Source organism: Dasypus novemcinctus, chromosome 5 (genome assembly GCF_030445035.2).
Source record: "Dasypus novemcinctus isolate mDasNov1 chromosome 5, mDasNov1.1.hap2, whole genome shotgun sequence".
Classification (NCBI taxonomy): domain Eukaryota; kingdom Metazoa; phylum Chordata; class Mammalia; order Cingulata; family Dasypodidae; genus Dasypus; species Dasypus novemcinctus.
Window position 1 is genome coordinate 121284402 of NC_080677.1, and position 18669 is coordinate 121303070.

Sequence of the window (18669 nt, forward strand, 5' to 3'; positions counted from 1 at the left end):
ATTTATTTATTTATTTAATTTCCCCCCCTCCCCTGGTTGTCTGTTCTTGGTGTCTATTTGCTGCGTCTTGTTTCTTTGTCTGCTTCTGTTGTCGTCAGCGGCACGGGAAGTGTGGGTGGCGCCATTCCTGGGCAGGCTGCACTTTCTTTTCACGCTGGGCGGCTTTCCTCACGGGCGCACTCCTTGCGCGTGGGGCTCCCCAACGTGGGGGACACCCTTGCGTGGCAGGGCACTCCTTGCGCGCATCAGCACTGCGCATGGCCAGCTCCACACGGGTCAAGGAGGCCCGGGGTTTGAACTACGGACCTCCCATTGGTAGACGGACGCCCTAACCACTGGGCCAAAGTCCGTTTCCCCACTTAATTGTATTCTTAGAATATTGTTTCCATATATCTCTACCTTGTCCCCTAGGACATCGTCAAATAGCTTGCCAGGTGCCTTGCTGTAAACCAGATACAATCTGATTTCCTTGATAATCTAGTAATTTGTCAAAGAAGAAAATGAAGGTATTCTGAAATGACTTGTTTTAGCAAATCGATGTTGATTCCTAATGATCACCTATTTCTGGGGCTGACAAACCATCCTTTCACTCAAGATTAGCTTATATTCTTGTTTTCTAAAAATCAAATATATACAAAAATAACTATAAAGCCAGTTATTTTTAGGGTAAAAAGTAGGATTATTCCTCACAAAATTCAATGGTATTAGCTTAGGGGTGTCCTTTTTCCTCTGTGTTAACCATGAATTAATGGTATACCAGAACTTGTTGGCTCTGGTGCTTTAACCCATCTGAAATCAAAGTATTTAATTTTTGTCTATTACAGTTTCTAGTGTAGTGTCCATTGGAGGGAGTATTTTTAATTTTAGAATTAATGTTTTCTTTGAGAGGTGTGCCTATCATTGATGGGTTAAATGATTTGATTAAGTTCGTGCATATATCTGAGATGAAATGATCTCAATAAAAATAGTAAGGTTTAGGTACTGCTTTGTGACTACTTTGAATCATACTTGTATTTCTTAACAATAACCTCCTAGGAACAGTTACCTAGTTGTCTCACGTATGGCTTTACAAAGTACTGTAAGCAAGGAAGCAATTATTACCCCTCCACAAACATGCATAATTTCAGTGATAAGGAACCTAATATCCGGAGAGTTTAAGGCTACTCAGCTGAAAAAGTAGCAAAGTTGGGATTTAATCTGGTCTCGGGGGTTCTCAAATCTGTGCTCTTTCCATTACATTTGCTTCTCCCTATTTACATATTAACTTGCCTTCGGATGAAAGGCACTGGGTAAACGATGTAATGGAATTGGCACTGGACCGGAAATGAGTACTTGACTACCTAGCTGTATAAACTTAGAAAATCACTGGGTTTTCTTACTTGTAAAATGAGGAGCTAAGTGGATGGTTTTTCAGGTCCCTACCAGCTCCAAAGTCTATAATCATATAATTGCTTTATAACTGTTTCATGTCTATCAATTATGTAAAAGTTAAGAGACTCAATGTAAAACTTTAAAGATAATAGCTAACATGATTTAACCTTTGGCCTTGTGGTCCCAGGATGCTAAAACTATCAAAGGTTTCCTTTATATTTCAGACAGATTATGAGGGACAAGCCAAGAAACTCCTGGAACTGATGGAAAGCACAGATGTTATCATTGTTGCTGGAGGAGATGGGACATTGCAGGAGGTGTGACTTTTTCCTGTTAAGTCATTTTGAAGAGGAGGAAAATGGAAATTATTCTTTTAGTGTTGTGCTTTCTGAAACAAGTGGGGTTTTGTATTTGTCCTAGGCACTTCTATTTCATTGTTTTTTGTAAACCTACTTCTTAGAAGGATTTTTGTTACATTTAAGTTTGATAAAATCAAGTAAGACTAAAGATAAAATGGTGGTAGTTGGGATAAGCTTGTTATATCTGAAGACATGTATGAGGTAGCTCTGTTTATGATGGAATCATAGTTTCAATTATGAGGAATGTTTCTAATAAAATAAAGACTCCTTTAAAAAAGTATACATCTATTCTCACATCATTTCCATCATATGTAATGTTATCTCCAAATAGTATACTTATAAGAAGAGATCTACATGTTCAGATGTATGCATTTGCTGTATTTTAAAATTGCATATACTTCCTGCTTCCCTTTGTCCAATAAAGTAAGTAAGTATATTGCCCTGGAAGAGCTATTCTATTCCACGCAGCAGAGTAAATTGTTCATTGTATATTGGAAAATTCCAAAGAGCCCAGTGTAGGCAGTCTTCCTAATTGCTCCATCATTCCATACTATAATTCACATCCATACACATTTTGCCTCTATTTGGTGATTTTCATCAGATTCAGGGATCAGAAGCTAACAGCACGGAGGGTACTATCCTATGTTTGATTTAATAATTATGGGAGTTTTAGTAAGCTTCTTTTAAAAAGGTTGTGCTAATGATCTTGTAATTGTTTTTATGGCTTTTTAATGAAGTGTGAAGAATACTGATAGCCTACCAACAAAGAATGGCAGTCCCATTTAATCCTGAAATTCAGTGAGGGAGGTAGAAGACAAAGGGAGAAGATTCACATGAGCCTTTACTTTACAAAATGTTTTTAAAGAAAGATATCAAATTGTGTATTTGGTATAATCACAGCCATTTAAAAATATGCCTTGATTAAAAAAAGGATTAGAGGGAAATATACCAAAATATAAATAGGTGATTAGTGATGGTTATCTTGCATGGTAAGAATATAAGAAATTATTTTTTCTTCAAGTATTTCTATAAGACACATATGTTACATTTATTAAGAGAAAAAGTACATAAAAATTAAGAGTGAAAATATATTTAATCCCTCTTCATATTCATCAGTAAGAAACATTTATTGAGCTCCTACTTCTCTGAGTATTACAAGGTATTATTTATTTTCCTGAGGGTGTTCATAGTAGTAAAGTAGGGTCTTTTGTATAATTGATGTATATATCACATTTGTACCCATTTTATAGAACTTAGAGCATAGGTTTGCTAATATAACATGGAATTTTTATTATTATCTTATTCTTTATCATATTATTGATTCTAGGTTAAAAATAAAAGCTCTATTTTACCGCTGATTCTATTGGAGAATACTTTGTGTTTTAAGATCTCTTTGACGTAGTTTCTAGGAAGAAAACAAGAACGAGTTTCTGGCCCATGAGAACTGAATCCAGTTCTTTTATGATAAAGGGAATACATGTGGCTTATTTTATATATATATATTTTTATACATTTATAGGTTGTTACTGGAGTTCTTCGAAGAGCAGATGAGGTGAGCATTAAAGAAGGATTAACTGCACTTTTGCTTTTCATTTTCTGTTCTGTTTATCTCTCTTTACCTTTTCTCCTGAGATTCAGTGTTTTTTGGAGGGCACAAGTTGGACCTCCTTGAGTTTTTGAAGGAAAAGTATTGCTGCCTGTGTCATAGAACACTTTTATTAAACCATAATGGACTTTTCTGCTTGGTAATCCCAGGTATCCAATAGCTTTACCAATGGTTGCTTAAAATGTAAAATCCCTACAAAATCTTTTCTTTAAACAATTACTTCATGAATAAATTATGTTATGGTCATATACTATAAGCAGTAATGCAGTTAACATGAATGAATTTTATCTATAAATATCTGAATGACTAAATCTCAAAAATGCTGATGATAACAGGTAGGTTGCCAAAGTATGTTATATATTTCTACAAGTTTTTAAAATTCAGAAAATAAACCACATATTATTAATGGATACCTATTTATTTAGTAAAAGAATAATAATATGGGTGAAAAAGAATCAAACCAATTTCAGGATAATGGTTACCTCAGGGAAGGGAGAGAAGGGAATAGGATGAGAGGAGATAGCACTTCTATCTGTACCATTTTATTTCTTAAAAAAAAATATTGGAAGCCAGAATGGCAGAATGTTAACTGGTTAAATCTGAGTCATGGGTACATGTATGTTTGTGACATTATTTGTAAATAACAATAACAACAAAATATCTTTTTCAGTTCCTTTGTAAAGTTGAAGTAGTATATAGTAGACTGCTCAAAATAGTCTTTAAAAACCTTACAGTATGTATTGTATTTGTGACATTTAATTAAATTAACTGCTATGCCATTATCTTTACTTCCTTAAACCTGTGTATTCTCTTTGCCTTATTTATCCTTGAGATAGTTTGTAAAGCACTTTTACTTGTTATTAGCCACTATGCAAATATGAGACATTCTTAGCCGAATTTTATCTGCAATTTTTTCAAATAATATGACATTCTCTGATACAGGAGTGTATTTATCTAATATGTTCAAGGCCCTTACCAGTGGCCATAAGAGAGTTCTTAAGTATTTCTCCAAATTCCACTCATTTTGTTTTCATTGACTACCTTGTTTAGGAAATTGTTCAATGTTTTCTGATACTGGTCTAGGGGTCTGTGAAGGGAAGGTCTAAGGGTGGTGGCTACAGGATCAGTTACTTTGTCATTTTGGAAACTCCTGGGCCTCTCTGTTTGGTCTGATTTTCTAGCTATAGTAATAAAACTTTCCTCTTTTTGTTTTCCCCAGGCTACCTTCAGTAAGATTCCAATTGGATTTATCCCACTGGGACAAACCAGTAGTTTGAGTCATACCCTCTTTGCTGAAAGTGGAAACAAAGTCCAGTAAGTTGTCATTGTAGGATATTAGCATTTGTGGGTGCATGAGGATGGGAATGAAAAATTCACAAGTATGATATAATAATTATTATTGTTTTAGTTTTGATAGCCTGAAACTTGAAATAATTAAGAGGGCCTAGATCAGAGTTCAACTTTTTAATTCATTGTGAGGTTTTCCTGTTGGGTTGTAGGACTCTGGTGATCTAATAATATGTCCCATACTTAGACTTATTATTAGATGGAAATGAATACTTATGTTTTTTTGTCTCAGTATGCCTGAACCAAACCGCTTTTATGCTTTTACATTGTAGATTCTCTAGTTAAGACACATTTGCACTGATCATTTTTTGATGACAAATAGTAAGTACCTTGCCTTCATTTTCATGATGCTATAAATAGCTAGAACAGCTAAATAGAATAACATTCTTTTGAGAATGCCTCGTGTGATAGGCAGTATGGGTAAAGTAGACAGGAAAACTGTGTAGCCCTGACATCTAAACTAAATTGCTGTGAGTCTAACAATGTCTTCAGGAGTCAGGCAAATTATTGTTGTTTTTGTTCTTTTTTTCTTGAAAACATTATGTAAACAAACCTCTTGTCTTTCAAGAAGTTAGGAATATTAAATTAGAGTTCTGGCTTTGCCCAAAATTAATAATATTATCTTGAGTAAATAATTTTCAGACTTTGTGTCAGTTGCCTTATCTTTAATGTGACCTTTGTGACACATTGGAGGAGGTCAATAAATAAATATTTGTTGAATGAATGAGTTAAAGTATTCTCAAGACTTTTCTGGTTGTAACGTTCTAGAATCAATAACAGTTAGGATGATTTTCTGTTTTTGGTTAGGATTTTTTCCCTCTGCATTGGAGTTCTTTGGTAAGGCTGGTTTTTTGTGGATTTAGTTTTGTTGTAATTTTAGAAGTCAGTTGTTATATGCCATAACAATTCTGTATTTATTCGTCTATTTTTAAAAAGCCTTTGCCCATATGTCAAACACTGATCATACTCATAGACATATATCAGTTCTTCATTAAAATGTTTCTCATGTTTCAAATCTTAATGTGATGGGGACTGTTGAGCGATTCACCAATCATTCTGAAGTCTAAGAAATATGAAAGACCATTTCAATTGGCCATACTTTTTATTCCCAGCTTAGAATTTCTGAGGGGCAAAAGATATGACAATGAATTAGATATCTTTTGCTTATCTGAAATAAAACCCATCTGCCTTGTGTCTTGGTTACTTTAGAGAGCTTGTCTAGGGAAGTGGATTTGGCTCAACTGATAGAGCTTCCGCCTACCACATGGGAGGTCCAGGGTTCAAACCCAGGGCCTCCTGACCCATGTGGTGAGCTGGCCCATGCGCAGTGCTGATGTGTGCAAGGAGTGCCATGCCATGCAGCAGTGTCCCCCATATAGGGGAGCCCCACACGCGTGGAGTATGCCCCGTAAGGAGAGCTGCCCTGCAGGACAAAAGCGCAGCCTGCCCAGGAGTGGCACCGCACACACAGAGAGCTGACGCAGCAAGATGACACAATAATAGAAGAGACACAGATTCCCGGTGCCGCTGACAAAATAAGAGAGCTTGTCTTTCCCTCATGTTAGTATTTGATGTGCTTTAGTCAACATTCCTAAATAGCTTATGTCACTGATCCAGGGGTAAACAGTTTTCCTTGGAGAAAAAATTTGTTTTTCTTTAGAATTCCTGAACCCTTGTTCTAAAGCCAGTTTGTACTGAGTGTGGTTATCCTCATGGCCTGAGATAGACATTAGTTTTGGGGGCACTGATTTCCCCCTGTAGTTAAAATAATATTGTTGCTGCTTCTAGTTTTAATTTATGAAGTTATAAAACTTAATTTATAAGCATGCCCCAGAGCTTTTAGGTAAGTAAGTGCCCTCAATTCAGAATTTTGTAGACCTCTTAACATGGCAGATGCCTAAAGCTATTTAAAAGAACAAGGCTTTGCTTTTTGCACTGCTGTCAAAATTTGTTGTTCTATAATTACCACAGAAGAAAAAAGAACCTTGAATCTGGAATATTGCAGGTAAATAATTCTAAAAGTGCTGTGCTATACCAGTGTTACTTTATTTAGAACTTTCAATTATTATGGGAGAATGATAAATTCAAGGTTATATTTTACCTGTCTTCTGTGAAGCAATTTAGAAAAATGTATTTAAATAGTATAAAAGTGCTTTGGAGTTGCAACAGTGTTTAGTTTTTAAGTCCATTTTTTTACAAAAATAGTTACTAAGCATTTCAGTGTGCTAGAAACTGTTCAGTGCAAGTATTGTGCTTCAGGACCCTGTCTAGTAAATTCCTTCAGAGCTTATTAAATTCTTATCAGATTAATCTAAGCTTTGTGTTCATACTTCTTGCTTTCTGAATCTCATTTTCTAAACTGCTACCTATTTCCCAGGCAGCACCTATATTGGAGAAGAAAAATGGGATAAAGATGATAAAAATGTGTTGGTAGAGAAATGTGAGAAAGTAAAATAAGCTCTTTCTTAAATTTCAACTTCCTAGGGATCTCAGAATTTAATCCAAACATTTGAATTAGCATGTGTATATTCAGGATTTTAAAGTATCTTAAGTTGTGTCTAATTTTGTTAGAAAACACTAATTTAAATAGATATGATTCCTGACTTAGGTGTTTCTCTTTGAAAATTCATAGATGTCCATCTGATATATCTAAAAGGCAGCCTCACAAGGGAAAGAGGACATCTAAAGTCAAACTTAGTTTTGACACATGCTTCCTAATCCCATCTTGGGAATTTTATTTAACCTCTTTGAACCTCAGTTTCTTCACCAGTATTTGTTAAATGTATAATAATCATATTTACTTCAAAAGATTGTTAAAAAGTTAGATATAAGGACTACTATAGTAAATAAGTAATTTTGCCTAGTACAGTGCCTAATATTGTTAAAGCATAGTTGTTTGTTATAATCATATTCACTAAAACCTCATTACTGATGAGCAAACTATAAAAACAAATAGGATGACTATATAATTACTGACTACAAATCCTATGATTGGGAAGTGGATTTGACCCAATGGATAGGGTATCTGCCTACCACATGGGAGGTCCAAAGTTCAAACCCAGGGCTCCCGACCCGTGTGATGAGCTGGCCCACATGCAGTGCTGATGTGTGCAAGGAGTGCCGTGCCATGCCAGGAGTGTCCTCCGTGCAGGGGAGCCCCACGCGCAAGGAGTGCTCCCCATAAGGAGAGCTGTCCAGCGTGAAAAAAGTACAGCCTGCCCGGAATGGCGCCCCATACATGGAGAGCTGACGCATCAAGATGACGCAACAAAACAAGATGCAGATTCCAGGTGCCACTGACACAAGCAGACACAGAAGAGCACACAGCAAATGGACACAGAGAGCAGACAACTGGAGGGGAGGGGGGACAGGGAAGGGGAGAGAAATAAATAATAAATAAATAAATCTTTTTAAAAAATTCTATCATTAAAATAAAAGTAAATAAAAAAAGATAATCCTGCTCTTTTATTGCTAACTGCTTTACCTAGAAATATACAAGAAAAAGGGGAAAGAACCCTTCAGGAGAACTCATTCATAAGAATGGGAAAACAGAAGAAATAAGAGTTTTCATCACTTAAACACGAGACTGCTTTAAAATGCAGTAAATCCCAGCTGGTTCAGAAATGTAAAATTATACACACACATGCATAGACATAACAAACTTTTCAGTCAGTTACCATGGAAAGGTGACCTTTCCTACCAAATTCACCATTTTAACCACAACTATACAAAGCAGAAGAGATTAAAAGGGGCTAAATTAGAAAAATGACACTATTTTGGATGGAAATTGAAGTAATTTTTAAACAACTCCTGTCTTGCAGTTGTACTTACAATACAGACAGAATAATCATTTTGCTTTGTTATTAATAAATATTTTTATTTTTCTAAAATATAACTACCAACAATAAAGGCACTAGAATACTAACATTATTAAGCATGTACAAAATAGGGATAAATCTAACAAATAAGTGCAGGATTTATATGCTGAAAACTACAAATCATTGAAGAGAGAAATCAAGAAGACCCAAAGAAATGGAGAGATACCTTTGTTCATGGATTGCAAGGTTCATTATTTAGATGTCCGTTTCCTCACATTGATCTATAAATTCAACACAATCCCAATCAAAGTTCCAGCAGACTTTTTGCAAAAATCGACAAATTGATTCTAAAATTTATATGAAAAAAAAAGAGCTAGAATAACCTAAATGACTTTTAAAAAGAATAACAAAGTTTGAGGACTCACACTGGCCAATTTCAAGATTGTGCTAAAGCTACAGTGATCAAGATGTGCAGTATTGGCAAATGGAGAGACACATAGATTAGTGGAAGAGAAGAAACAGTCCAGAATTAGGCCCAAACACATATGACCAACTGATTTTTTGACAGAGACTCCAAGGCAATTCAATGAAAAGAGGACAATTTTTTAACAAATGTTGCTAAAGTAATTGGACAATTGGATGCAAGAAAATGAGCCTCAACCCATACCTCACACTATAAATAAAAATTAACATGAAATGAAGCATAAACCTATGTCAAAGCTAAATCTTTAAAACTTCTAGAACAAAATATTTGTGATCTTGGTGTGATGATTTGCAGCTTTATAGATCCCAGAAAAGTAGGTTTTTAAAGTGAATCCATGCCTCTGGTTATAAGCCTAGGTAAGTATGGGTCTTTTGATTAATTTACGTCAGTAAGGTGTGGCCCAAGGTGGGTCTTACTGGAATCCATTATAAATGGAATGAATATGGAAAGAGAGAGAGAAAGCCACAGAAGCAGGAAACTGGAAGCAACAAAACCTGAAAGAGGGAAGCAGACTTGGCCCAAAGGATAGGGCGTCTGCCTACCACATGGGAGGTCTGCGGTTCAAACTCCGGGCCTCCTTGACCTGTGTGGAGCTGGCCCATGTGCAGTGCTGATGTGCGCAAAGAGTGCCCTGCCACGCAGGCGTGTCCCCCGTGTAGGGGAGCCCCACGCACATGGAGTGTACCCCGTAAGGAGAAGCCACCCAGTGCAAAAGAAAGTGCAGCCTGACCAAGAATGACACTGCACACAGGGAGAGCTGACACAACAAGATGACGCAACAAAAGGAAACACAGATTCCTGGTGCTGCTGATAAGGATAGAAGCAGGCACAGAAGAATACACAGCGAATGGACACAGAGAGCAGACAACTGGGGCGGGGGGAACCTAAGAGAGAAGGGAGGGACCTGCCATGTGCCAGAGTCGCTGGCAGCTAATCTTTGGGGAGAAAGCAACGTCTGATGATGCCTTGATTTGGATATTTTCCCCAGCCTTGAAACTTTAAACTTTTAAACTAATAAATTCCCATTGCAAACCATTTCAGTATATTGCTTCTGGCAGCCTAGCAGACTAAAATACTTGGGTTAGGCAATGATTTCTTAAGACCCATAAATGAAAAAAATGATAAATTGGACTTCACCAAAATTTGACACTTCTGTCCTTCAAAAAGCATTGTTTAGAATATGAAAAGATAAGCCACAGACTGGGAAAAATATTTGCAAGACACACACCTGAAAACAGATTGATATCCAGAACAAAGAACTCTCACAACTCAATAATAAGAAAACAGCCCAATTTAAGGAAGAAGAAAAAAAACCCAAAACATGTGAAAAGACACTTCAGCAAAGAAGAGACATGGATGGCAAATGAGCCCATGAAAAGATCTTCAACATCATTAGTCATTAATAGGGAAATGAAAATTAAATCCTTAATGACATGCCACTACACAGCTATTAGAATTGCTTAAACAAACTAAATAAACCCAGACATCACCAAGTGCTGATAAGTATATGGAGCAACTGAAACTCATATATTGCTTGTGGGAATGCAAAATGGTGCAGCTCATTATGGAAAACAGTTTGGTAATTTCTTGTAAAACTTAAATATATACTTACAATATGAACAGCAATCATACTTCCAGGTTTTTACCCAAAAGAAATTAAGATATACATTCATACTTGTGTGAACATGAATATTTATAGTACCTTTGTTTGTAACTGCCAAGATCTGGGAACAGCCTCAAAGTCCATCAACTAGTGAATGGATAAACAAATTGTGGTAAATCCATACAATGGTATACTACTTAGCAATAAAACAAATGGTGTACTGATACCTCTAGCAACATGAATGACTTTCAAACTCATGCTAAGCAAGCATAGCTATATTGGAAAGGCTCCATATGTTTGATTCTCTTTATATAATATTCCAGAAAAGGCACAACTATCAGGACAGAACACAGATCAGTAGTTGCCACGAACTGATGGAGTGGGCTTGAATTGGCCTTAAAGGATCATAAAGGAACTTTTTGGGATGTTGGAAATGTTATATGTCTTGATCTTGGTGATGGTTACATGATTGTGTGTGTTTGTTAATATTTATAGAAGAGTATACCTAAAAGAATGAATTTTACCATATGTAAATTATACCATAATAGATCTAGCTTTAAAAAAGAAGTTAAAAAATTATCCCAGCCCCTGGTAACCTGTATTTTAAATTCTAACTCTGTGAGTTTACTTCTTCTAATTATTTCATGTCAGTGAAACCGTACATTTGTCCTTTTGTGTCTGGTTTGTTTCACTCGACATGGTGTCTTGGGGGTTCATCTATGTTATCACTTGGACTTTGTTCCTTTTCGTTGCTGGGTGGTGTTCCATTGTGTGTATGTGCCACATTTTGTCCAGTCATTGGTTGGTGGACACTTGGGTTATTTCCATCTTTTGGCAATTGTGAATAGAGCTACTGTGAATATCAGTGTTCAAAATAAGAAGTTAAAAAATTAAATTAGCCCTTTCAAAAAGAGTTTTACTTGCTTAAGTAAGCAATAGGAAAGAGCTGTTAATTTCTCTTCAGTTTGTTTAGCATTGACATTGACCTTCTGTGGCTACTTTCTCATCATTCAATCTAATTATATACTGACTCTTGTACTCCACCTTTAAAATTCATTCATTTGTGACAATTTGAATATCAATAAAGTTGATAACTATAAATGGATTGAAACATTTAAAATATGCTTCAGTCTATGAGTTCATAATGAAACTAATAAAATTGAAAAATGAAAAACTCATTGGTCACTTTTGGAGAATACTAGGGAATCAACCTATTATTTTAAAAACGGATAAATAAAGTAAAAAAAAAACAATCGTCTATCCCACTTTTCTCATATGATCTCTATATTTCAGTGTTAACAATTGTTAATGAGGGCAAGTTTCTCTTTATAAGCCCAGTTAATAAAAACCACCATTTTGCAACCCTTCGTTAATTAAAAAATCCAGCCAATGATTATCAGTGCTTGCTACTGTGACAAAAAAAAAAGAGACAGGTATGTGCCTCCTGACAGAAATATGCACCACCATCTATGGAGTATTTCTGCCAAAAACACAAAGCGGAATCTGAACAGATTTTCTGTTTAGATACAGATTTTCAGGAAATGCAGAGAGTGGAGGCAATTGTTAAACACCACCACACGGATGCAATAAGTAAAATCTAAACTGTCAGAAAGTTAATATGACAGCCTATGTCTTCAAGTAGAGAAAAGAAAAGGAGAGACATCTCTAGATAGGAGAGATCTAAGAGACATGTAAACCAATTGCAATGTATAGATGTTATTTGGATACTGATTTGAACAAAGAAACTAAAAATATATGTATGGATTAATTGGGAGAGTTTGACTCAATTAAATATATTTTGGTTTAAACATTTAAATATTTTAGGTATGATAATGATATTTTGGGTTTTCTTTTAAAGAAATATTTATTATTTAGAGATACTTAGATATTTGTGGATAAAGGGTTAAGATATCTGGTATTTGCTTCAAATGAAGGGTAGGGGGAAGCAAGTGGGGTATACAAGTAAATAAGATTGGCCATTAGTTGATCATTATTGAGGCTGGATGAGGAGTATGCAGGCGTTCATGGTTCCATTACCTAGACTCTTTTATATCCTTGCAATTTTATATAATAAAATCATTCATTTAGTAAATAGTGATACCTATTATGTACCATGTACTGTGCTAGATGTAGGTTTTATATTAGTCAATAAATGGATGTAAATTATCACTTACCTTGTCGAATTTTCAGCCTACTAAAGGAGGCAGATTATAAGTAAGTATTATAAATTGTGATCTCCTTCACAGTTCAGTGAACACAGTTCACTGATACTTGCAGGGAAGGATCTACTTCTAGGCTGGTTGGGTAGACCTCTCTGAGATAGTGACATTTAAGCCAAGATCTGAAGGATGGGAAATAGCCAGCCATGTAAAGAGACAACAGAGAATGTTATGGGAGGAGTGGACAGCCTGAGCGAGGAAAAGTGCTTGACCTGTGTTTACTTCTTCTCTCTGTTCCAAGCAAATATCTTATTGGCTAGCCATTTGTTGGCTTAATATTTTTTCTGCTGACTATATGTTGTTTATTTATATGTGCATTTGGCAGTGGACCTAATAGATAGTGTACAAACCCTAGAAATGTGCCTCTAAGTTGGACATATTTCACATGCCCTAAATGGATGTCAGTAGTACTATCTTTTGATGAATACTTTTTAAAAAACCTATAGACTTTTCAAATGACTATCAGAATGTATTAATAGATAAAAACAGACCTGAGTCTTTGGACCAAATAATCAAGAATTAAAATGAAGTATATCCTAGTAATCCTAGAAAATAAGAGGAATATATCATGAGTTCTGGTTCTGGATTTTATTTTGCTAAGGTAACTTCACAAATCTTGCCCTTTAGTTACCCTTCTAGTTTTTATAGTAAAAAGACATACTGTTTGTGAAGTGCCTTGAATTTTTCATTCATTCCTTGAATGAATTTTTCACTCATTCCTTGAATGCATTTTTCATTCATTCCTTGAATGAAGGAAAGATGTTTTATTATAACTTATTTAAACATCATATATTCCAGTGATAAATGAATAAGGCAGGCACAATCCTGAGACTCAATGAATGACAAATAAATAAATGATTGGTATTTTGTTTGAACTTTTCCTTGCCGGAACCTTTACTTTGAGTCTGTGTCAGAGCCTTTACTTTGAGTCTGTGTCAATATCCTCTTTGTTCTGCAGTCTTGGAGTATTTTGAAGGAGTATGTCTTTTTCCCGACCCAATTACTAATACTCTAGTCTGGAGTATGGTTGTGTGTGGAGGTATGTATATGGGGCAGAAGTGGGTGAGTGATGTTTGTTTTTTACATCATGATCATTCTCATTATCTTTTAGACATATTACAGATGCAACACTTGCCATTGTGAAAGGAGAGACAATTCCACTTGATGTCTTGCAGATCAAGGTAAAGTCTTTTCTTTAGATTTTTAAAAGAGTTAAAACAAAATTTATCAAAATAGTAATACGCACGTGTTAAAGAAAATAAATTACAGCTGTTCAAATGAGATTTTAATGAAAATAGCTACTCTTCTTACTCCTTCCTACCCAAAGTCTTGCTCTCCAGAGAAAAAGAGTTTTAATTGTTTATTCTGGTTGTTATCACTAATTAATATACTTATGATTTATCAGTTTTAAACCTTATCTGTTGACCTCTTTGTTATATATAAAAATTCTTCTCTATCTCTTCCCAATATAATTGTATCACTATTTTTAGTTCCTCTTTTCATCACCTTTGGACCACAAGTAATTCTCTACCTCGTATTTTTTTTTCTTGTTTTGAATATTAAAAACGTTAATATAGTGACTTGATTACTTGTATGGGAGCCACCTCTTTTTGTCATCCTCTGACAAAGGTAAAGCCTTTTGTATGTTCCTTTTTTCCTTGGAGGAGTTTGTCTTTTGAAATTCAGATTACTTTGTTGCCTTGCAGTCTCAAATCTCTGATGGGTTTAAGAAGAATCTCTGATTTTGTATATTATCTGGTTTTCTCCCATTTGGGTTGTCTGACTTTTTCTTATGCATGTGTAGAAAAACTCCTGAATTTTTAAAGAAATATGCTTCCTATTTCCTTTTGGCAGGGCTTAGAAGCATTGACACCAATTAGCAATGAGCATACCTTGAACTCAGATCTTGGTGTCTAAGTATTTTTCCCTAATAAAATGAACCAGCTCTCTGTGAAAGGATAGTTTTCAGAGGCAGGGCAAGAACAAGTTAAGGAAGCACCCAAAACTGATGGGGGACATCACAAAAAGACATAGGAAACCAGCCTGATGGCATCCTACTGGCCAATTTTGGGATAGTTTGAACATCAAATATAATAATAATAATAATGGATTATACTACATTAAATAAAAATGAAGGGTTCATGAATCTATAGTGATAATGTAGAAGAATTTCTAGCTTATAAATATAGAAGAAATGGTAGAATTAGAAAATTACCATTTTACAATCACCGGTGTAATAATTGATTCAGGCAAAGATCATCACTGGATGCTAAAATCACTGGATAAGATATTGAGGGTATTGGGAAACAGATATCCATACAGTTTCAAGGTATCACAGATTACTTAGTAATTACAAAGGAAAAATATACTTTATATATATGTATATTTATACTTTATCTATATATCTAGCAGATACTACCTTAACCAAGTTATCATACTTACCATCAATAATGTGACTGACTGGCATTATAGGCCTGATGTGATATATTGAGAACACCTGTGAAGTTTACTGTCAAAATGTTAACCAGAATCTAAACATGAGAAAGCAACCAGACAAATCCAAAGTGTGGGTTGTTTTAAAACAACAATTAGTCTGTCCTCTTCAATAATGTTAATGTCACGAAATCCAAGAGAAGATAGAGGATATGCTCTAGATTACAGTAAACTAAAGAAATATCACAACTAAATCTAGTACAAGATTCTGGATTGGAAAAATGAGAGAACAGCCAGTAACAACCAATAAAGACCTTTGGAACAATTGGGGACCTTTTAATATAGACTGTATATTAGATATTATATTGAGATGTTGAATGCAATGGTGTTATGGTATGTCTGAGTATGTTCTTGTTCTTAAGATACACATACTGAAATGTTTAGGGGTAAAGGCTCACGGTGTCTGCAAATGATTGAACAACACAACAAATGCAGGGCAAGTTGGCAGTTGGTGAATTTGGGTGCATGATCTCCAACCAAATACCACACAATGGACTGGCCTAAAGAATGGGAATTTATTGGCTCATGATTCAGAGGTTGACAGACTTGCTTTCACCTAGGGTCGGTAGCTTTCTGACTGACCAGCAATCCTTGGGTTCCCTGGCTTTGTCTCCAAAGGCAATGTCCTCTCCTTTCTCTTTTGAGTTCCCTTGACTTCTAAGTCCCGGCTTTGCCCTGTGGCTTTCTTTCTGTGTTTTGTTTTTGTTGTTGTTTTTGGGTTTTTTGTTTGTTTCTTTTTGCTTATAAAGGACTCCAGTAATCAGATTAAGGCCTATTCTCATTCATTTAGGCCACACCCTGACTAAAACAACATCTTCAAGAGATCCATTTCCAGTGGTTTCACACCCACCTGAATACACACTAAGACCAAGAACATGTGTTTTTCTTTTCTTTTGGGGTGGGGGTGGGGTATATTAGTTAACATATCACAATGAGTGAGAGATAGAAATGGTATTCATTTTTTCCTGAATAAGAATTTGGGGAAGAAGAGTTCCAAAAGCCAGAAGAGTTCCAATAGCCATTCTTGATTTTTGATTGGGATCCTCTTTTGTTTTTTTTAAAGATTTTTTTATTTTTTTATTTAATTCTCCCCTCTCCCCCGGTTGTCTGTTCTCTGTGTCTGTTTGCTGCGTCTTGTTTCTTTGTCCGCTTCTGTTGTCATCAGCAGCACGGGAAGTGTGGGCGGCGCCATTCCTGGGCAGGCTGCACTTTCTTTCGTGCTGGGCGGCTCTCCTTACAGGGCGCACTCCTTGCGCGTGGGGCTCCCCTACGCGGGGGACACCCCTGCATGGCAGGGCACTCCTTGCACACATCAGCCCTGCACATGGGCCAGCTCCACACGGGTCAAGGACCTCCCATGTGGTAGATGGACGCCCTAACCACTGGGCCAAGTCCATTTCCCTGATAAGTTTTTAAGATGACTTTTGGAGCTGCTTTAGAACTCCTTCTGCCTTCTTTCTTTTAATCTAGAATCCCTAAAATTCCTAGATTAGATTTCTATCTAGTTGATAAGATTTTTTTTTCTTTTCATGATTCCTTAAGCCTTTTTTCCAAGCTCTCCCAATTATTTTCTTTCACAAAACACTGAACTATTTTTTTCTCCAGGATTTACTCTTTCCAGGGGAGTTTGAGAATTGAGGCAGCAAACTTCCCTTGCTATTAAGATCTGGCTGATTCTGATGCTGTGTGCCTTCAGTTTTTGTTTTTGTTTATGGACCTGTCTATCTTACTATCTGACTACCTGTTCAGATCTTCATTGGGTTAAAATACTGTAGTACTTTGTCTATTGACTGCTAGTACGTCCATTTGACCCTCCTAATTTTTACTGTGCTTGTGTGTACTCCAATAGGCATGGCCTCTCCATTACTGATCTTCAGGCCTCTTCTCTAGCACTGTTTTATACATATTATACCTTGCTCATTTCTTAATTCCTTCTTGCTAGGACATAGCACTCCAAATCAGTTGACTCTTGAAGTTATAGGGCTTTTCAATTAATCCTAAAAGAATATTCCTAAATTTTGTCCCCTAGATGAAGAAAGGGAAAATAGCCTTAGAGCCCCACTCAGGAAGTCTGGAGCATTTACCCTAGCATTTGCCACTTCACACTACATACTTTTGAGCAGTGTGTCCCAAAGAAAGCTAGTTAGGCAAAATGCACTCCCCACCCCCATCCCAGGAAGGGTTGCCCAGTTAACTCAAGAAAACTGTATATTATATTTTCCTTTTTCTTTTCTTTTCTTAAGATTTATTTATTTCTCTCCCCTCCCCCCCCACCCCGAGTTGTCTGCTCTCTGTGTCCATTCGCTGTGCGTTCTTCTGTGACCACTTCTATCCTTATCAGTGGCACCAGGAATCTATGTTTCTTTTTGTTGCGTCATCTTGTTGTGTCAGCTCTCTGTGTGTGTGGCACCATTCTTGGGCAGGCTGCACTTTCTTTGCACTGGCCGGCTCTCCTTATGGGGTGCACTCCTTGCGCATAGGGCTCCCCTATGTGGGGAACACCCCTGCGTGGCATGGCACTGCTTGCACGCATCAGCGCTGCACATGTGCCAGCTCCACACAGGTCAAGGAGGCCTGGGGTTTGAACCGTGGACCTCCCATGTGGTAGGTGGATGCCCTATACATTGGGCCAACTCTGTTTCCTGTATTTTTCCTTTTAGAAATTCATACTGTATATTGCATCTTAAAAATTCTAAGAACTGCAGTAAATATAACTTATTTTAAACCAAATAAGTAACTTATTTGACCATGGAATCTTTATTATTATTATTATTATCATTGTTATTATTATTATTATTATATAACACTAACAGCTTATGACATATTTGGTGAAATGCTGCTGTAGAATCATCACGTGCACAAATTATTGCTTCTCTCCCTTAGTCTAGAATATCTTTTCTTTTCTCCTGTCCCTTCTCTTCTTGCTCCCCACTTCCCTTACCAACCTCCCCCAATCTAGGTATCTTATTCTTTAAAATTTAATTGAGTGTGTTGTGTTTTCCTAATCATCCATCTCCTTGTTCATTCCACCAATTATGCAGTTGTACCTGCTTGTACTTTCATACTTTATGCATTTCTCTATTATTTGATCTTACTGCTTCATGTTATTGTTTATGTCTGAGGACCATCCACTATACCTTAAGCTCTTTGAGGGCAGACATCTTTATTCCCAGTTCCTAGTATATAATATATATTCATTAATGCTAATTCCACTGGAAAAAAAATGATTAATGTGCATCAGAAGTGTGGTATTTAAAACTTAACTACACTCTTAAATTTCATTAGTAGTTTTGTTGAGGTGCTGTAAAGTGAGACTTTTTTTAGACAATTTTAGAGTCAATAGTTTACTCAGTTCCAGGTGGCAAAATT

General features: G+C 36.1%; 1 protein-coding gene across 4 annotated transcripts in view; it reads left to right on the forward strand.

Annotated features, from left to right (window-relative positions):
* The window catches only part of AGK (acylglycerol kinase), a 105691-nt gene that overhangs the window by 53375 nt on the left and 33647 nt on the right, over nucleotides 1-18669 (forward strand). For all 4 annotated transcript variants that reach the window (XM_058297490.2, XM_058297491.1, XM_071215316.1 and 1 more), the window contains 4 exons: nucleotides 1596-1688; nucleotides 3250-3282; nucleotides 4556-4650; nucleotides 13919-13988. In XM_058297490.2, the coding sequence (XP_058153473.1) occupies nucleotides 1596-1688; nucleotides 3250-3282; nucleotides 4556-4650; nucleotides 13919-13988 (291 nt within the window). The remainder of the gene's footprint in view (nucleotides 1-1595; nucleotides 1689-3249; nucleotides 3283-4555; nucleotides 4651-13918; nucleotides 13989-18669) is intronic.